Source organism: Centroberyx affinis, unplaced genomic scaffold, assembly GCF_046629955.1.
Source record: "Centroberyx affinis isolate AG114_WGS23_722 - 3 ecotype Tasmania unplaced genomic scaffold, CSIRO-AGI_Caff_v1 ptg001253l_1, whole genome shotgun sequence".
NCBI classification, from domain to species: Eukaryota; Metazoa; Chordata; class Actinopteri; order Beryciformes; family Berycidae; genus Centroberyx; species Centroberyx affinis.
Genome location: NW_027279764.1, coordinates 50,286 through 71,417, shown reverse-complemented (window position 1 = coordinate 71,417; position 21,132 = coordinate 50,286). Strand labels below are relative to the sequence as shown.

The window sequence follows — 21,132 nt, the reverse complement described above, 5'->3', positions numbered from 1 at the left end:
GACGGTTATAAAACCATCGCAGAGCCAACGAAACTGCCAGAAACCGAAAGAGAGAAAGATAAAAGAGAGACCACATTGGAAAGAGAGCGAGCGTCACTGACTGCCATGAACCAAACTGAATATACTGTTCAGCATTCTGAGCTGGAACCATCTGTTCACCTTCATCGAAAGACACCCAAGAGAAATAAAAGACAGTAAAAAAATAAATCTCAGGAAAGAAGGTTATTATGTCCCCTCTAAATCCCAGGGAGGTATCCATGTAAGACTCACCTTTATCTTCCCACTCTCTTAGTGTGTGCATGGCCATAAAGCAAAGTGATCTTCCCTCAAGCATTTAAATCAAAAAGAGCTTGTACAAGATCAGTTAAGTCAACCAATTAGATCAGATTATATTCTACTTTATTGATAACATAATAGGTGTGTTTAATCGCCACAGTTTGACATACACCACAGTACATAAAGACAACATTAGCAGCTATAAAAAGTCAGACTGTGGTGGTGTTTTATGTTCCGGTTCATCCTCCGCGGGTCCCTCTCTGCGAGCCAGCCAGCGCCGAGGGACTGATTTACCTGTCACACCGGGGGGACAAATTCAGACGTGGCGTGCTGGAGATGGTGGGCAGTAAAGCTGGCGGGGCAAACGCTGACCCAGACAGTGGGAGCGAGGGGGACTCGAGGGGAACACGTAAGACACACCCGTTAACCTCCTGCCATTAAAACAGCAGTGATTTCTGACCACGGGCCAGGGGACAATGGACTGCACTACACTAATTACACACATTGACATGGAGAATGGGAAATATACTGGTTCTTTATGAGGATGAACAGGCATCTGTAGATATATTTGTAGTTTTTTGTAGTTGTAGAAGGATTAAAAGGTCTACAGTGTGTCTTGTGCGTGTAAAAAGCATAATATGTGAAATCAAGGTGCTGTAAAATCTATATATGTATCGCCTAATGACTGAATTAACACTCAGATGGCTTTAAATAAAGAACTCTATTCTCAAGTGAAGAAAAGACGAGGTGGGACGATGGCACATGACTCGTAAAGTGGAGTTGGCACGGGACTTCAGGTACATCGTTTTAATGCATTTCTTGGTAAATATGAGTCTGACGATGTTTGTGTGCATTAACCTGCCCAGGTGTCCAATTTTAACTGCCTCAGCATTTAGTGAAAACAGAGTGTGTGGTGTGTGTGTGTGTGTGTGTGTGTTATAGGGTAATTTTCATGGGACCACCAACCAGAGAGACCACCATGATATTACTGACACTCCCTAGAAAATCACAATCAAAACACACACACATGCACACTGACACACACACACACACACACACACAGATGTAAAAATATTAATTTGTTTTTACGTGTCCATTTGCATTCATTTTTGCCAAGTTTGCCTTTGAGTTCCACACTACTCCTTCCAGTTCTAATCCAGTTCTGATTTAGAAGAATGCTGCAATTTACAGTAGGCTAGGTATTAGACTCTACAGACTTGAATAGAATAGAATAGAATAGAATGTTGGGGGTGTCATTTGCATTTATTGTTTCATAATATGGGTGTTGTGAAGCCCTTTGAGACTGCATCTGTGATTAAGGGCTATAGAGATAAACTTGAATAGAATATGTTGTCTTATAAAACACAAAGTAGACATCTTTCAGCAACACCCTGTGGGGCTGCTGTAGGTTATTAAAGACTAATATCAATAGAAAAAAATTTCCAGCGTATAGACAAAGTTTCCTATTTAAATACTAACACTTTAAATACAGTAGAAGTGGATGCGGGCTGCAGCCGGGCCACAGTGGGACGATCTGTGGGGGAGAGACAGCAGAAACTGTTGTCCCGACCATGTAGGCTACAGGCTATCCCGCCACCAACAGTAAAGCGGGTAACCAGATATTCAAAAACAATACGTCATCCCACAATCCACCGCGGCCCTCTCCTTACAGCATTACCTCATCCCACAATCCACCGCGAGAGTAAGAATCTTCTGGGTGGTCGTCAAGGCAACGCGCCTTATCTGAAGACTCGGCTACGCCCCGCGGAACGGCCTCCAGCCAATGGGAGAGCCCGGGCATGACATCATGGCTATTTTTAGAGAGGCAGCGGCAGCAGATAAGGTTTGCCTCCACGCTGCACCGCTCAGAGTATACACACCACACCGGAGAAAGCACTACAGCGACAGTGGTGCCTGACGAGAGAGTTAGAGCCACTTGGCGCTTTTCAATCAGTGACTGAACAGAGGTGTGGATACGACCAGAGAAGCTTTCTGAGCAATTTTAACAGCAGTTTGACTCATCGGCCATCGCTTGCTGAATAGAAAGTAAATATTATTTCCTTGGTCTGAGAAGTGCGCATTCAACTCAAGTTCGGAAGTTTTACGCACAGATAGGACAGTTTGGGAACCAGACGTTTCTTTTTCTCAGCTGATAAACCAAGAAGAGGAAAAGAAGGACGAAAAGTTGTTCTGTAAGAGACTTTCTAACTTGTTTTGGTTTCTCTTCTATGTCTACCAAGATGGAAACTACTTTTTATGACGACTCCATCAACGCTTTCTCTCAGCATGACAACGCGGGCTACGGATACAACCCCAAAACACTGAAACACAACATGACACTGAACCTCGCAGACCCGACCGGGACACTCAAGCCTCATCTCCGGGCGAAAGCCAGCGACATCCTGACCTCTCCGGACGTGGGGCTGCTGAAGCTGGCCTCTCCGGAGCTGGAGCGGCTCATCATCCAGTCCAGCAACGGCCTCATCACCACCACGCCGACCCCGACCCAGTTCATCTGCCCGAAGAATGTCACCGACGAGCAGGAGGGCTTCGCGGAGGGGTTCGTGCGCGCCTTGGCGGAGCTCCATCACCAGCACATGCCCGCCGTGGCCAGTGTGAGTGTAACTTCAGCTCCCCAGACCAGTGTCAACACCGCCCTGCCACCTGTTTCATCCGTCGCCGGTGCCACCGTTTATAACAACAACGCCACCATGCGCTCTGATTCGCCGGTGTACGAGGACTTGAACACTTTCAACCCGGCCATCAGCACTGTCTCGGCGCCGAGTTACACAACCTCAGCCCCGACTATGTCCTTCTCCGCTGCCCCGCCACAGCTGCCCATCTACGGGCAGCCCTCCGGCCCCCTGCCCCGCCTCTCGGCTCTCAAGGAAGAGCCCCAGACCGTGCCCGAGATGCCGGGGGAGACCCCCCCTCTGTCCCCGATCGACATGGAGAGCCAGGAGCGCATCAAGGCTGAGAGGAAGCGCATGAGAAACCGCATCGCCGCTTCCAAGTGCCGGAAGAGGAAGCTGGAGCGGATCTCTAGGCTCGAGGACAAAGTGAAGACCCTCAAGTCCCAGAACTCTGAGCTCGCGTCCACCGCCAACATGCTGCGCGAGCAGGTGGCCCAGCTGAAGCAGAAGGTGATGAACCACGTCAACAGCGGGTGCCAGCTTATGCTAACGCAGCAGCTCCAGACCTTCTGAGAGGGGAAACAGCGCGGAGAGATAAGACTGTAGTTGAACGAAACGGACACTTCGTATGATAGTGAGTGGCTGTGTCTCCCGAAATCGTGACAGGATTTGGGATGATGTGGCGCGAGACTGGCAGGACCGGGGCTGGCACTTTTCCTTAGTGCCACGCGCTCCCCGGTGGCGCGTCCCGGAGAGGGGCTCTGGACACTGACAGTACCCATGAACCAGAGGGGAGATGGCAACAAGCAGGATATCTTTCTGTTTTGTTTCATGCTGTTTTTACAGAACAGGACAGGACTGAACTTTTGTTGATTTACACCCATCTCTGCATGGACCTGATCATGACCATCAAAGAAGAAATTCAGTATTAGAGGATTTAAGAATCTGCAATAGAGACTCTTCTTGCTGTAGCCATATGGCGTCAAACTTGGGCGTGTTGGCCAACTCTAAAAGGCTGAAAAGTTGTAACAAAAGTTGCCTGACTTCTGAGTTATAGTACAACGTACTTTTTCTTAATTGTAAGAAATTGTTAAGTTAGAAAAGCTTCAAGATGTACTTGTTTCTTTCTAAAGTTGTTTAATGGGGTTTCACTCATTGTTATATGTATATAAGATCAACTTGGAGTACTTATGTTTACCATTTGTAATAAGAATACTGTATAATTTTTTATGTTTGTTTTCTGAGCACTTCAGAAACTAATCAATATTTAAGAAAATAAACTAAATAAAATGAAGCAACGTTGTTTCTGTGTTCTGTGAGTGTGACAGAAAGACAGTGGGTGTGTCAGGAGCTCACACAATAAAACATGTTGCAACATGTTGCAAGAGTTGCTAGCTCCCAGTACCTCAAGGTAAATTCCATTAGTGCCTGTATTGATCCGGGCTAAGTGATTGTGTTTCAGACTGACCCAGCACACTCACTGATCTAGGCCAATACTGCAAATTGGTGTGGAGTTTGAGTTCTCTGCTTAATGTTACAGCACTCCCATACTGGCCCACCTGAAGACTGAGGGTGAAAGTAGATATTCCTTATTTCTGCCCATTATTCACATCTTAACTCTACATCCCCATCACACTCTATTACAGTATTACAGCAACATGAAGTAAGCAATGAATTAAGCTGAACTGAAGATATCTATCAATGACTTTGATACACAAAGTAGGCTACATTAAAATTCGTAGGCTATCATGTTGCCTCGTTGCTTTTGCATCACTGAATTGTTCAACCGTACTTCCTGTGAGAGAACCCCAGCACTTTGAAGAACAATGTTGAAACAAATTAAACCACCAAAAGGGTTCAAATTAGAAATAGAAATCCTACAGTATAACACTAGAAATGAATAGAAAATAGATTCTTAAAAAGGATGTGTAGTTTTTAACACATCTGTGTGCCTTCTTTGGGACAGCACACATTTGTGTCACTTTTCAACACAACATATGTTAATAACAACACATGTTGTGTTAAAATGTATTGTCATTAACATATGTTGTGTTGAAAAGTAACACAAGTATGTGTTGTCCCAAAGAAGACACACAGATGTGTTAACAATTACACATCCTTTGTAAGAGTAAGAGAATAAAATCTGACTTGACTTATATTAACTCAATTTTTACATAGGACACAGCTATTTTGTGGTACAGTACATTCCACTACACAAAGCATTAAACAGTGATTATGCTAGTTTCAACAAGTATGGGGGATAGGCCCATTACTCACATTTTAGGTGAGACTGTTTAATATTGAAAGTAAAGAAACCTTCTTAAATTCCCCCAATAACCCAAGCAAACATTCTAACCTAAAATAAAACAGACTGGACATAAATTACAGCAGGTGAATGTGGTGGGACGGTATAGATACGGTACTACATATAAACTGCCTTGAACAGTCACAGGCCACCAGAGGCTCCTGCAGTACTACTGTTAACCACTAGATGGCGACATTGTCTGAGTCTGAGTTACCTGACAGACGTCCTGAACTGCAATATTTTTGCCGTCTCAAAATGTTTTATGATTCCACTGTGTTTTAAATGTGCAAGAAATGATAATGAACGTTTAGGCCTATCAGGTGTTGTTTTTAGATAAATTCATATGGACCTGTCATGAATTCAAGAATCAATTTATTACAAGACTAGGTTGTTCTATAACTCTATAGGTTGCCTATAAAACTAGAAAACTACATGTTGGATATTTTTGAGTCTGAGTGGATACATAGCCTACTGAATCTTTAAAATGAGCCTGTATGGAATAATATGTTCATCTGGGTTTTCATTTTATTTCATTTAAATTTATTTATATATTTATTAATTAATTAATTATTTTTTTTAGTTTAGTTTCATTAACAAGGTAAATCAATTATGATGGTGAGAGTGAGATTAAAATAAAAAACACACAACAGACAGATATGGCATCAAGGCACAGTATAAATCACGTAACAGACAATAGCGACAAATAGCAGATGAATAGCCGTGGAAACCACACAAACAAAGTACGCTCTAGGAATCACAGACCTTATAAATCTGTAATGTAGATTTTAAACATTTCCTGTTGAAACTGTCTTTGGAATTGCTATTGAGGTTTTATAAATGCGGTTGTTTAGGCTGTTTGTCAGTTTGTATCTTAAATAACTCAGAAGCAGGTGAAAATGGTGAAAATATTTACATTCAATAGCCATTATTTACAGTGAATGGAAAATAATTGATGATCTGATTTTTGGGCCCAATTAAGCAGCCTAGACTATGATGTGTTACGTAGCTGCATGTTTTTTCATTATTATATGAATCCCTTTTCCAATTTCAGTATAATAGTATTTGGTAAAATGTATAAATCTGCTGTAATCCGCTGTGATTGCCAAAATTTGGGGCAATATGACATCATTCCGGAAAGCGGTGTCCCTTCCTACCATATAAGGAGAGAGAGCAGTCGGAAGATCTACGTCACTCAGACTAGGCGGGTCTTACGGGAAGTCGATCGCCTCTAGTGATCTGGACTCAGAGCGGCACTTCAATGAGCTCCGAGAAGTTCTTCAAAGAGAGGATTGGACATACTTCCTAAGGACAAATCACTGAATGCATTGCCACAGTGGTAACAAACCGTCTTTGATGTTCAAATTAAAGCACAATAAAGGAAACAAATGGCATGCAGAACAGATGTATGAATGTTTTTGAATGTCGCCTTGAACGTAGAATTTCGGATATATATACGATAAATAACCGGTAAATACAATCCACTAAATAACATGTAGGCTATCAATTTCATTTTATGATACGTGATAGAGGAACAGAAGTTAAACATTTTACGTGTAGAAGGCAGAAGCGCTGATGGTGTCAAGACTGGTACACTTTGATAGGTGCACTTGACACAAATACCTTTGGAAAGATGCTCGGCTTGTGTATGGAAGGCTTATACCATAGAAAACCTATCGACCAAGCAGGGTTTTGTTAGGGGCATCAAAGATTAACCATTAGATACATTGGACATATTTTATAAAATGTAGCTTTTCTAATAAAGCCTCTTTAGTTTTTACACTACAGAGTGCCAAGCACCTTTTCCAAAGCTTGTTGCTCCTGCTGAACACATGATTTTCACAAAGAGGTTCAATAAAGCTGATGTGAGACACCGTCTGACACACATATATTTTTGATACTGTCATTTGATATATGATTTGATTTGAGATATGATGCAGAGATTACACTTTTTCACACAAAACTGAACAATGTTATATAAAATGAAGGAATTCAACATCAGGCTCAGTGGTGGTCATAAACTATTTAAATACCGAACTGCAATAACAATAATGAACAATATACTGTCATACATACCATACAGTCTACCATGCCATATCTAATAACAACAATGTCAGTTGGTCACATGGCTCACAAAGGACAGATTAAGTTGGGCCGGATCTGCACAGTAAATGCCTTCTCTATTTATCTGGTTGCCAGGGTGAGATATTTCACTTAGCAATGAGATATAAAACACACACACAGCGAGACCCACTAGTTACTTACTGAGTGTGAAGGCATACAATATATGATGAATACCTTTAATTTCTTACTTTAAATATATTTAAAATGATCAATATATTCAAAGGTTTTCAAAATGCTCAAGCAGCATCAAGCTCTACCAATCCCTATGCTATAGATGTGATCAGGGTGAAGAGGAGGGATCTGGTCTATGGGATCTCACACACTGAGGATCTACTGGATCTTCTCGTCACGGAGGGGGTCATGACAGCAGCCAAGAGGTCCGTCGTTCTGACCATCAGGACGCGAGCGGAGCAGAACTCCAGGGTGCTGGACCTCCTGCTGGCCAGAGGTGAAAGGGCTTGTCGCAAATTCTTCCATCCCTGTCTCATGCTGGCAGAACCAGACCTGTATCAGCGAATCAAGGCCTATGTGGCGGGAGTGAATGAAAGTATTCGAGACACAAGGAGACAGTTGATTGGATATTTGCTGGAGAGGGATGAGGAGGGAATTGGTAAAAGCACTGATCGAACTGTCACTCAGAAGACTTTGTTCGCCATCAAAGAGAGCAAGAGATCAAAAACTCAAAAGGAAGACAGACACACAGTCCCAGTTGTAACATCAGAGGTGCGTAAACCAGCACAGAATAAACCAGAAAACCTTTTCACTATCATTGCTTCAGGAGGGGAGCTTTCACTCCTGGAGGAGCTGTTAAAAGATACTGACCCCAACGCTGTCAATTCCTCCAACGAGACGCTGTTACATGTAGCTGCTGAGCATGGCCGCCTGTCAGCCATCGAGCTCCTGCTCCTTAGAGGGGCCAGGCTGGACCTGCAGGATGGCGAGGGCCACACAGCTCTTCACAGAGCAGCCAGCAGGGGTCACACTGAGGTAGTAACAGCCCTCCTGAAGGCCGGGGCCCCCATCTACACCCTGGATACGCAGGCCAGGACTCCCATCCACCTGGCAGCAAAGGACGAGCACCTGGATTCAGTTAAGGCCCTAGTGGAGGAGGAGACCAGGCACTCCAAGAGCCAAACACAGGACTCGTTCCTCCATTTTGCAGCCAAGGAAGACAACTGGAGGCTGGCTGAGTTGCTGCTGCAGAGTGGGGCGGCTGTTGATGCCACAAATCACCATAAACAAACAGCGTTGTTCTATGCAGTTACCGAAAACAATGAGAGAACTGTGACTGTCCTTCTAAACGCAGGGGCTAAAGTTGACCATGGTGTTATTAATGAAGCTATTAAACTTAACCATGGATCAATTCTCCATCTGCTGCTTGGTGAGTCTAATAACTTTGTGATATACGCAAATATACTGTATCACACACCCAACTTCACATTGTGTGTGATCTATAGAGCAGTTGTGGTATTGTAAGTGTACACATAATATTGATAAATACAATATTATCTAGTAATATCGTATCACTTTGCATTAAAATACATTTTGTTTTGTTGTTAATTGTAATTGTAATTACACATAAGTAAAGCATGAAATTGTGAATATTCATGTTTTCATCATCATATTTCTGCAAACCTCAGCTCATGCCAGAGGATCCCTCGGTGCAGAGGATCTGGGCTCCGCTCTCTTCTCAGCTGTTAGAAACAACCAAGGTGGGGTGGCGGCTGCTCTGATACACAGTGGAGCTGATGTGAACATGCACGACAAACAGGGGTACACTCCCCTCCTGTTGTCCGCTGAGCTGGGGCACACAGAAGTGTTCAGGTAAATGTCCTCTGACCTCCGACACTGGATGTCTCTAAAATACATTCACTTGGCTCTTCCACACATCCCAGACTTGCTGCTGAAAATATTCAGGGAATCTGAGAGCCAAGGAGAATCTGAGAGTCTGAGATTTTACATATTTCATAGTAGAGTTTTTATTTTTATGTTGCTTAAAATCATGAATCAATCATTATAGACATTTGAGTAATTGAATGACTCTCCTTATTTTTTTTTTATCACAGAGCTCTAGCAGCAGCACAGGCCAGACTAGATGCTGCTATACCCAACCTCTCCTCAGCCTTACACCTGGCCGTCCACAGCGGCAGTGCGCCCATAGTACAGACACTGTTGGAGAAGGGATTAGATCCCAACACTACCGGACCTAAAGCCCAAACCCCTCTACACCTGGCCGCCCAACACAACCGGTCAGCCTTAGTTGCTCTGTTGCTAAGAGCTGGGGCGCAGGTAAATTCAGAGATATTGAAAGAAATATCTAAAAAAAATGTCAAAGCAATTACTGATTTGTGGATCTTTACACTAGTTGTGTGTTATTTCCTCAGGTAAATGCAGTCGCTCAGGACAGCCTGACCCCTCTGCATATAGCCAGTCAGCAGCGCGATGCAGAGACAGTAATCCAGCTTCTTCGGGGCAAGGCGGACCCCAAAGCCAGGGACAAACTGGGGAAGACGGCCTTGCACTGGGCGGCCTCCACCCAGGGAGAAAACCCCGTGGTGGACTTGCTGCTCTCAGCCGGGGCGAACCCTAACACTACTGACAAAGAGAAGAAAACTGCCCTCCACCTGGCTGCTACGGAGGGAAATGTAGACACTGTGAAATCACTATTGTCCCACAAGGCCAAGGGACGGGCTAAAGACATGGATGGCTCCACGCCGCTCCATTATGCAGCAGCTAGCGGGCGTGCTAGCGTGGTTACAGCTCTGCTACATTCACTCAAGAACAAGGGGATAGAGGAGAGAAATGTGTGGAGGAAAACCGCTCTGCACGCCGCGGCTGACAGGGGGCATGACGGCGTGGTGGAGCTGCTCCTGGAAACTGGGGCAAAGATCAACGCAGTAGATAACAGTAGAGACACCCCGCTGCACTGTGCTGCCCGGGGGGGACACCAGGAAGTGGTGAGGAGGCTTGTGGGTTGGGGCCAAGCTGCGCAGGTGGGACGGGGGAAAAGGGCGAACCTGCAGGCCACAAATAACGTGGGGAAGACTCCACTGCAGGTGGCAGAGAGCGGAGACACGCCGGGACATGAGAACATTGCAACCTTACTCAAGAGAAAGATGTTTCTCATCAAGTAGGGGAAGGGGAGGACAAATGACAGCAACTGAAAATGGAAGGATGAGTATTGAGTATTGATATTGATACTGTTGAGATATTGATATTGCTCTTACATCTGATATCTGTCCAGTCATTCTGGAAATCAGATCAATGTGAAACTCACATTGGTGACATCACATCGCTGACCTTGAAATCATCAAATACTGTGAGAGGTGTTGTTTATTTTAAGTTACATGCACCCAATTTATATGAACTCTTAATCACATTAAACAGAAAATGAATGCAGAAAGTAAAAAAAAAATGAAATAGTAAAATGTTTGTTTCTTGGACACTGAAGAGAGTATGAAGGTTGGTTGTTGCAAGGATTGGTTTTCTAATTATAAGTCAAGTAAGTAGTAGGGAAACCCCCTTCAACCAGCAGACCAGGGTTCAAAGAAAAGAGAATTTTCCTATGGGGTCAATAAAGTATCACATTCAAAGAAATATGACTAATTAATTAATAATTCATGTCATTTGCTCTACATAAAACTAACATATTCTTACTGCAAAAGAAAAATGGAGTCTGTATTGACATCAAAGCCACTTTCATTCCCAAAAGTCTTTGATTTACAAATTTTCCATTTCCAATATTTCATTTTTACTAACTGAGGAGGAGATACTCGGATACTCTTACAGTTAGATATAATCAATTTGTGATGTTCAATGCATTCCAGGTGTCTTTTTGTGATCAAGTGTTGTAATTTACTTTTTTGTTGTACCCACTTTCCCTCAACCTGCCATGTCTATTTCTACTTCAATTTGTGATTTCCAGAGTGAGAAGGGGGTTCTCTGTGCTCTATACATCTAGGTGGAGAGAGATTTTTCTTTTAACACTACTAAGGGGTAAACTTGCCTTGTGGTCAGTCGACCCCATGCTCCCCTAGCCTGCCACAAGGTGGAGCCATCAGTTTGGTAGTTTTTCCACACATTTGTTTCCTAAAACTTGAGAGTGCATTATGTTCGCTTCAGAACTAGGTCAAAGAAGCCCATTATCAAGATGTGAGTAGTCTACTCCAGTGGTTCTCAACATGGGGTCCGGGGATCACCAGGAGTCCTTGATGGGGTTCTTGATGGGGTTCCAGGGGGTCCCTGCAGCAAATTGAGGAACTGTTAAACTTCAGCATCATTTCATTTACAAGAAGTTAGCACAATTAGAGAATGTAGAAGAATGACTATTTTGATCATAGTTTCACTGTTATCTCTCTACCTACAATACAGATAGTCATGGGATTCTGGACAAAATCATATTTAGCAATAAAAAATATTCTCAGATTTGAGCCCGAGAGACAAAATCTCATCAAATATGAAATAAATAGTGAAATAAATGGTTTAGGGGAGGACCAAAATGTGACATACTGAAGTAAATAAATGTGCCTTATTTTTTATTTTATTATTTTTAAGTAATTAACCATTATCCAACTGAATACTATGAAATGTTATCCCATGAAATATCATTTCACAGTAACGGACCTAATTTCCAAATGGCCTTTTGTCAAAAATAATAAAAAATAAATAAGTAAAATAAAATAATTTAATAATAACACTTTTCCGAATGGCAAATTTCCCACTGGCTTCAGTTTTCCCTTTATTGTTCTTTTCTTTTTCTAGATGACTCTACGATGCCGTTGGGGGAGCCTGGCAGACTGCTAGACTACTCAAGGAGCGTCTAGGCTACTATGTTGCTCTCGTTTCTATGACGACCACTTCCCATGTGTCACGTGACTTTGTTGCTGTCTGTCTCATGCTTCTGGCCTGGCTAGCTTGAAATGGCAAGGAACGAGGAGAAACAACAAGGGAGATTGAACAGACTGTGGCTTCAGAAAGAAAGAGAGGGCAAGCGACAGCATTTATTGTCATTTAATGAATACACGGCGGATAACACTGTGGTACGCGGCTAGTTAGCTTCTGGTAGCAGATAGGCTAACTAGCTAACGTTAGCCGTTTAGCTCCAGCGCCAACTACTGCTATCCCATCGTTCAGCCCCTGATAACTGCAGTTAGAGAGCTAAGTTAATTGTCGGTACCATCCTTGAATTAATTCATCCAGTTGAAGTGAAAAAACGCACACAAAATTGCTCTATATAGGTCTTACTGTTAGCCATAATGTCTTCTTTGCTTTCATATCTCCCTTCACAGAAGGACGAATTAAAGATGTGCATGAGCGCAGACCCAAACTGGTAATTAAAAAGTTGTTATAACAATGTAATCTGTTCACACATCTCAGTTTCACATCACGCTTTCATATGGACTTTCACGTTGTTGTTTCACGCCTGTTCATGTTCTTCCACAGTCTACGCTTAATTCTGCTTCCTCTGTGAAAAAGTGGATCCCTAGCATCAAGAGTGAAATAGAGTATTACTTGCAGGTAGGTGTTTCTAATGTACGATATGAGTAAACTATGGGGTTTCAACGCTGGCTGAGGATTGAATGGTCTGCATGAAGTTAAATGATATGTATTTTTGTATCTTGCCCCTCAGCAGTCCCAGCTATCTCACTATCCAGAGAGGAAGATAGCAGAGTTTCAGCTGTGCATTGAAGCTTTAGAAAAAGAGTACTTCATCACCAAACTACGAGTTCTTGACCCCTCCTGTAAACATAAGCCATGGACTCCCCGAGCATACTCCAAAAGGAGAGCGGACACACAGGACTCTCCAAGCTCCGGTCAGCTCATTAAATTGTTCTTCATTACTTAATTCATAATAAACTAAAAGCTAGTGAAGAGCTGGCATGATGCAGCCCTGAAATTAAGAAATGCTTCCCTTGCCATGCATATGTTTTAATTACCGATTCAGACTGAATACGGGTGTAACGGTTCAGAAAACTCATGGTTCCCGTTCATATCACGGTTTTGGGGGTCACAGTTTCGGTTCGGTTCAGTATATATAGGCCTATCTGGTGCCCTGGGGATGGGAAATACAACTGCAAATTCCAATTTACACAATGTATGTATTTAAAAAAAATCTTAAGTTTGCCTGAATGAAAACTTTTTTTCACTAAAAATTAAAGTCCGGTATAACTAAATCAACAGACTTTCCAAGTAAATACTCCTTCAGTGGCTTTACTCCAGGGCATCAACATAAAATGCAACTAGGGTTTTTTTTTGCCGCCGATCGTCTATGAGCCATATCTGCCTATACCGATCGGCCATACCGATAGTTCTTTTGTTTTGTTGTAGCAGCTGGTATAGCAGTATTACAGGTCTAACAGTTTCCATTTTACATACATTTCATCCATCAAATTGAGTCCTGGTTAAAAAGTATCCACATTTTCTTTTTTTCTACCTCAATATTTACTTTATCATTATGTAAACAAAACCATGTGCGTTCTAGGTAGCAACATGATTTAGTGAGATAACTGAAGCACAAGACTCAGACTGTTGCCACTTGCCTGTGTTGTTGAGTCGAGTTAAATAAATGGAGACACCCTCCGAAGATATATATCCGTTTCAGTCTTTGTTTTTGTAAAAGTGAATGTTCTTAAGAGAGAGAGAAATGAAACTTTTCAGTTGCCTCTCCGCTGTTAGGGTCTCAACCGTCGTCCAGTTCAGACCATTATGTAAACAAACGCACATGGCATGCGATGAATTGATGCATTAAATAAGCAGAGAATTAAATGAGGGGAAGTAGCGGGCGTGACGGACTGCGCCGTTACTGGTTGTCCATGAAGATTTGTGTTTTTAATTAACATCCACACCGCCGACATGTTTTGAGGTGAATTAGCATGTGACAATGATACCAACTCCGCTGAGAAATGGCTCACGTGTTTTGCGTCATCGATCGGTTTTTGCAATCAGCGACTATTAAAGCATTATCGGAATTCTCCGATCTCATATTTATACTGAATATCGGCCGATTCCGATTGCTGGCCGATCAATCGTGGCATCCCTAAATGCAACTTAAATCATGTACTGAAATCTTCCACTACTGAATAAGCACCCCCACGTAGTGATGTGCGGGTCAATCCGAAACCCACAGGTCCCGCAGGTTTATCCGCGGGTGGGGCGGGTTGGGTCGATTGAAGATAATACTGAGAACGAACGGGAGGATTCGGATGTTGATGTGTCGGATCGGGCGATCGCGGGTTAAAAAAAACCTGACCCTCGCATCACTACCCACAAGGTTTTGGTTATTGCTCTGTGCCTGTCTGAACTCACACTGAGCAATTGCTTAAAAGCTGCGGGAAGAGCAAGTTGTTCTGGTCCTACCGGCTCTCCTCCTCCTCTCTTCCTGCTGTCAGTGTGATTGCAGAGTGACGTCGGGCTCTTCTGCGGCACACTGCCACAATATCGGCATGGAAGCCACAAAATCAAAAGTTGGTCAGTGTATACAAATTTATCCAAACCAATCTCTAATGCGCCAATGTGCGCATCACGTCATGTCTGTCATTTGGTGATTCACAGACCAGTAGAGCAGTAGCATTGTAGACAATCTGACAAGAGCCTGAAACTGTCATCGTAGATTGACGTGTAATTCTCACAACTGATTGGACAGATACTCTCCAGGGAGATCGGACCCACGTGGGGAGTGGGGGGACACAGAACCGAATGAAACGCGCACCGACCCGTGGGTGGCGAACCGAACGGTTCGGATATTTTTTCGGGAACCGTTTCACCCCTACTGGTGAACATACTGCATTAGAACAGCCAGCAGCTTTTAGAGAGGTTCTGAATCATCACTTCTGTCCTCTGATTGTTCATTTCTCCCTGTGCTCTCACTCTTACAGTTAAAAAACCATGGAGCTGTGAGTCACATGACACTAGTGGACCAGTGAGTGGAGCTGACAGCGACTTGGCCAGCAAATGGACAGGAAGTAGTAAACCCTCAGCCAGTGAGACACAGGGACATCTCAGCCAATCGGAGACCAAGCCCAGAACCTGTGTTCCCACCAAGCCCATTTTAGGGTCTTTGGAGCCAGCCTGTGCGGACCAGGACCAGGACCAGGACCAGCCCCTCTTGTTTGACCGCACGCGGTTGGCGGTGGCCGTTGCTGGCTTCAGAGGACCATCAGCTCAGCCAGGCGCCTCTCAGACACAGAGCCTGGCCAGGGTGCTGCAGTTGGGCCTGCCAAACCTCTATAATTCTCCTCTGGGACAAAGTTTTTCCACCCAGAGTAAAGACACTGCAGGGGTTGGAGAGGACAAGGCAGTGATGGAATCTGTTATTGGACAGAAGGGCGCAGTCCAAGAACATAAGCCAGGGTTTGGAACAACAGAGAGGATACCTGGGAAATCCTCCAATACTGGGACAATGGAAGAGAAGACAGGTCATGTCCTGGGACTAGGCTGTTATTCCTCTTCTGATGAGGAGTCTGACACGTGACATTTGTAGATTGTCATATAATGGTGCATGGATATCAGGTTCACCATCTTCTACATTTTGCATTAGAATAAATTATTTTATGGAAACTCGTGATTCCTTGTCTTCATTGATAGGTTTCCTAACTGTGAATGGTAATGGAGGATATGTATTCAAAAAGAGATGAGCTGTTTGATGACTGCATTTGGGTATTTAGGGTTGAGAATTTCCTTGTCATTTTCATGCAGCATTTCTGCTGTGCTTATAACCTTGTGTAATCAGTCATCATTACCACAAGTAGCTCCATTATGCAAAAGAAAAAGCAGGCTGTGTGAGAAAGAGAGAGCAACGGAGAAGATACTTGCTGATTCAGTGATTCATTTTCAGACTTCTTGCTTAGTTATACTAACTAGAGCAGCAGCACTGAATACGACCTGGTTAGACCCCAAACCCCTCCCACCCCCCACTGTGCTGCTGCTATGAGGGCCGCTTTCAACATGACACTTCTGGGAAACGGGCGCATTAGCTCATAGAACGCAGGCACTTTATACAGTCTATGGTTAAGTTTGACGTAGTTGCCCTTCTAGATAGATCTGTATGCACAGTGCAAGGTGGGGCTTCCCTTGCTCTTTACAGGGTCCTGGAGAAAGAAATGAAACTCACACCTGAGACCATTGAGAGCTCGAGCTCGAGCCTGAGAGCTGCACATTTTAATCAATTAAAGATTTTAATCAGTGTTTGTATTGAGAACCAGGATCAGTTTGGTTTGAAAGAAAGATGGTGTTTTCTATTTCAGGATAAAGTTTTGCTTTGCATTACAGTGTGCACAGCACTATTTGGCTACATTACATGATCTGTACATCATTAGTAGTCTTTTGCTTAGAAATGACCAAATATTGCATGAAACAGGACATTTTAATGTGATTCTGGCATATTGTGGGTGCACAACAACGACTGTAATGAGAGTGTTTTTTGTAGTATTAACTGTGTGTGAATAATGTGTGTGTTTTTGTAGACCATTTTACATAATAGTGGTAAATATTCCACGTATGGAAGGTGTAATTTTGGTGTGAGGGAGACAGCACTGCAGATAAGCAACTTCTGTCCCACAGCGAGGCTGATTAATAATTGCACTAGCAAGCTCCCATCTATGAGGTTAGAGTGATGCCCTTTCGAAAAAACCACCAAAAGCCTACTATGCCTGCAAACTTAACATTCTTGGTCAACCCTCTATCTTCCTCGAACCATCAACAGAGCGCTACAGCTGTTGCATGGAAACTGCTGCAACCACAGTGAAGGAACAATGTGATTGCACAGTATCCAAGGAGACACGAAACCCAAAGATGGTAGAGAGACCACGGTGGTATAAACTATTCATTGAGTGCGGAGGGGAGTGGTGAGTGTTCAGCTTTCCTGTAAGTCTAAGTAAGCCAGTTCTGAGGTATTGGTTTTTGGTGAGACTTCTCACCTCTCTGTGTGTGTGTCTCTCTCTCTCTCTCTGTCTTTCTCTCTCTCTCTCCCTCTCTCTCTGTCTTTCTCTCTCTCTCTCCCTCTCTCTGTGTGTCTCTGTCTCTCACTAGTAGCTTTTTTCATACAGCCAGCATGAAAGCCAACGCAGAGGCATAAGTCTTTTTCATGTGGCAACATAATCTTCCCACCAAGATTACTCTGTGTGCTTCTGAAACTGCTGTATCACTGTTTACTAACAAACTGCCTTAATGATGTACATAGTTAACATGGTCTGATTGCTGTCAATCTGCCGTTGACACTAATACATTTTTTGAATGGTTTAAATGCTAAAGATAAATATTCACATTCAATACAAGATTCATTCATTTGGAAGACCACAGCAAAACAAGACCAGTAAGTAACAACGTACACAATAATGGATAGAACGATCTCATCTACAGGTGAATTCGGTGGGTGTGAGAGAAAATCCCCAAGCAATGTAAAAAGTATGTTAATTTGGCCACAAGATCGAAAACACTTGACATCGCACATAAACTGCTTCTTAGATAATTGTGTTCATAGTTACTCAATCTTTCCTTTCATGGAATTTGTGAGAAGGTCTCGTTCTGATAATGCCTTGAGGCCGCTGGTTTCTCTGTGTGGTTAGTGAAGTGGGGGTCAGCAGTAACCTCCAACTTCCTTCCTTTAAAACATTGCTACCGTTTTCTGCACCAGGCAAAGACAAAGGTGGTTTAGTTAGTTAGTTTAGGTTCACATACACTTGATAAGGCTTTATGTAATGCAGTAGTTATGTATAAATACTGTGTGTGTGTGTGTGTGTGTGTGTGTGTGAGAGAGAGAGAGAGAGAGCGAGAGAGAGATTGAGAGAGAGAAGTTGCAATAGATTAGATAGATTAGTGAAAAAAATGTTGTTAATCTGTCAATGTGGCCATCAAAATCCTATACATATCCATGCAGACCAGAGGACAGAGATGAATGGATGGATGTATGAGTGTGTGTGTGTGTGTGTGTGTGTGTGTGTGTGTGTGTGTGTGTGTGTGTGTGTGTGTGTGTGTGTGCGTGAGAAGTAAAGTGGACTTGTCACATGTATGTGTGGGTGGAAATTGTGGGTTCCTGAGTGTCTTGACAGCTGAAGCGTCTTATTTTTTTAAAGCAGAGGTGATCAGACAGAGACACACACCTCTTGCATGCAGAGGCAACACACACACACACACTCCCTCTCTCTCTGTCTCTCTGTCTGTGACCTGCACCATGAGCTACGACCAGAACTATCCATTCCCCCAGGTTTTTCTTGTGGACAACAGTGGAGGTCCCCAGCACTCCACCCAGCCTCCCAGCCTGGTCCCCTGCTGGTCCTTCCCCCCGGCCCAGGAGAGGGTGAGGAGCCGCGGGAAGAGCCGGGGCTGCATGGGGGTCAGTCCTGGCCTGTTGCTGGTTCTGCTGTTGCTGCTGCTGCTCCTGTTCGCGGCCCTGGGGCTCGGAGCCTACCAGATTTACAAAATACAGAGAGAGCTGGCTAAGATGAAACAGGTAAGGAGATACTGGTTGGGATGGGAGGTGGATGTGGAGGAGAGTGTGAGGAGGCATGAGAAATGCTAAAAGATGCAAAGAGCTTTTACTGAAATGAACAGATGAATGATGATTTCAGCAGTATGTGAAGATATTAGTTTGGGATGGAGGAATAGGAGAGCTTTACAGTATATTAGATCATCAAGAGTGAAAGATGGAGAGATGTGAGTGTAGTAAGAGGTTGAGCAATAGTTGGCAATAGATGTCAATGACATGCCTTTTTGTAAAACATTTCCCTTTTCTTTCTTCTTGCAGAATTTAAAATAGACTTTTAAAGTCACATTTAATACAAGGAGTTTTGAATGGGAGTAAAACTGCAAAAACATAATTACTTATGTATGATTTCTCTCACCATTACCACAAGAGGGGGAGATAGGTGTAAGGTGGGCAGAGTGGAACAAAAGCTGTCTGGAAAATTATTTAAATTATTAAACAAAACCTCAAACTTAACCCATTAACTCCTTTAAACATTAACTCCTTTTAAAATAATTTTCATGCGTCTCACCACTGCTGTGACATTTAAAAAATGTAAACCAAGGATGTAATCATTTCAGTTGTGGTCACCAGTCCAGTGAGGCAGGATATCCTTTTTGTAACTCGCATTCAGAGACAATTTTTAGAAGAAGACAGAAGCACAAGTACTTTTGTGTGATGTGGTATTGATTTTTCTCTTTCTGTTTCATCTGACAGGAGGTTGATACAGAGAAGGAGTTTCATACACCTGAGAAGCAAGTTGGTAAGTCTCCCCCACTCTCTACACCTCTCTCACCCTGCAGGATATTTTTTTCATTAAAGGGAAAAGTGTTGCTAAATAAAGGAAAAAAAGAGGTGATGTGACTGTAATCTAATGGCTGTTTTAGGTCTCTATGAACCTGAGTTGAACAGAGAAAAGACAGACAGTAGACCTGCAGCACATGTCATAGGTAAGCATCAATATTTCAAGTCTTCTACTCTATGCCACTCTATGCTTCTCCACTGTAGGACTGAAATATGTAACATATTTTCCCTCCTCCTGCAGGGCGAATTCACACAGATGTATCCCATAAGACCTTGCGATGGGAGCCACGGGTGGGCCGGGCGTTCACAGCAGGGGGCGTAGTTTACCGGATTGAAGATGGAGCGCTGCAGGTCAACGACACTGGACTCTACCACATTTACTCACGAGTGGAGTTGCGCTTCAGGCACTGCTCCCAAACAGACTCATTTGTTCACTCGGTGTTTGTGAGGAGAGCAGGGCATCCTTTACCTCTGACCCTGATGGAGGGCCACAGAGTTGGTTTCTGCAGCCAGAAGCAGAGTTATTTCTGGACATCAGCGAGTTACCTTGGCTCTGCCCTGCAGCTGCAGGAACGCGACAGAGTATTTGTGAATGTATCGCACCCCACAAATCTTAGCCAGCAACATCATGCCAACTTCTTTGGTCTCTACAAGATCTAAGAGTTCAGGATGAGGCTTCACTCACTGTTTGACAGTCTGTCAGTTAAATTTAACAGTGAGAGAATATCAAATGTCAGGATCTAATCTTTGTACCCAGATGATTCCTATGAGCTATGACTAATAGCTGCAGTAGCAATGGTAATATTACAGGTTAAGTAATGGTAAAACCCAATAAAAAACTTTCTATTTTCAACTTTAGATTGTATAATTAAATGAGATGTTCCTTGTACATTATGGATGCTGTGAGAAATTGCAGTCAACACTACGGTGCTGGTTTAGTTGGAACATTTTTTAAAGTATTTATATTATGATCTGACACTGATGATGTCAGGTCTGAATGTATGGTTATGAAACAGTGAATTGTTTGTCATATCTCGGATGTTTTAAGGTAAATAAAGAGGTAAATTTGTCTAATAGGAAATTAATCTTACTTGAAGTTGAAACAGTTCAGTGTTCTGGTAATATGTGAAGTCTTTCTCATTGAAATCTGGAAAAGTTTCATGGTTGATCAATCATGCAACACCCACATCAGTTTTGGTCATGACCACTGGAAAGTGTGCAGGTAGATGAAGACACCAACTCAATATTTCTTTCCTCCTGACAGAAAAAAAAATACAGTACATATTTTTAGGATGATGTAATAGTCTTGATTTTGATATATTCCAGTGAAGCACTGCAGTAGCCTCAGAGGAGAAGCGGGCTTGTGACTTGAAGGCTGCCAGTTCAAATCCCCAAACTAACACCCTCTCTCTACTGCTGAGGAGCCCTTGAGCAAGACTCCTGATGGAGCTGCTGAGCGGCTGCAGTAGAAGACTGTGATTGCACAGGTGTGAATTTGATGCAGGGCATGCTGGAAAAGAATGTGCGCAGTCAAC

At 43.2% G+C, this 21,132-nt stretch overlaps 4 protein-coding genes across 5 annotated transcripts; all 4 read left to right on the top strand.

Moving 5' to 3' along the window:
- Window positions 1–2,158: 2,158 nt before the first annotated feature.
- Window positions 2,159–4,197, top strand: jun (Jun proto-oncogene, AP-1 transcription factor subunit). Its single transcript, XM_071524966.1, has 2 exons — window positions 2,159–2,322; window positions 2,517–4,197. The coding sequence occupies exon 2, from the start codon at window positions 2,517–2,519 to the stop codon at window positions 3,480–3,482; it is 966 nt and encodes a 321-aa protein (XP_071381067.1). The 5' UTR covers window positions 2,159–2,322; the 3' UTR covers window positions 3,483–4,197.
- Window positions 4,198–7,539: 3,342 nt separating this feature from the next.
- On the top strand, window positions 7,540–10,469 carry caiap (CARD- and ANK-containing Inflammasome Adaptor Protein). Its single transcript, XM_071525001.1, has 4 exons — window positions 7,540–8,716; window positions 8,976–9,159; window positions 9,402–9,624; window positions 9,720–10,469. The coding sequence occupies exons 1-4, from the start codon at window positions 7,540–7,542 to the stop codon at window positions 10,467–10,469; spliced, it is 2,334 nt and encodes a 777-aa protein (XP_071381102.1).
- A 1,734-nt stretch (window positions 10,470–12,203) lies between these two features.
- LOC139648765 (uncharacterized) lies at window positions 12,204–15,837 on the top strand. 2 transcript variants are annotated; one of them, XM_071524997.1, is made up of 5 exons: window positions 12,204–12,321; window positions 12,624–12,664; window positions 12,778–12,852; window positions 12,968–13,148; window positions 15,210–15,837. In XM_071524997.1, the coding sequence occupies exons 1-5, from the start codon at window positions 12,255–12,257 to the stop codon at window positions 15,803–15,805; spliced, it is 960 nt and encodes a 319-aa protein (XP_071381098.1). In that variant the 5' UTR covers window positions 12,204–12,254; the 3' UTR covers window positions 15,806–15,837. The 2 variants fall into 2 exon arrangements, with proteins under 2 accessions (XP_071381098.1, XP_071381097.1); XM_071524996.1 differs by having other exon boundaries at window positions 12,965–13,148.
- Window positions 15,838–18,430: 2,593 nt separating this feature from the next.
- On the top strand, window positions 18,431–20,639 carry faslg (Fas ligand (TNF superfamily, member 6)). The gene is made up of 4 exons (XM_071524990.1): window positions 18,431–18,781; window positions 19,511–19,556; window positions 19,681–19,743; window positions 19,839–20,639. The coding sequence occupies exons 1-4, from the start codon at window positions 18,503–18,505 to the stop codon at window positions 20,255–20,257; spliced, it is 807 nt and encodes a 268-aa protein (XP_071381091.1). The 5' UTR covers window positions 18,431–18,502; the 3' UTR covers window positions 20,258–20,639.
- The last annotated feature ends 493 nt before the right edge of the window (window positions 20,640–21,132 follow it).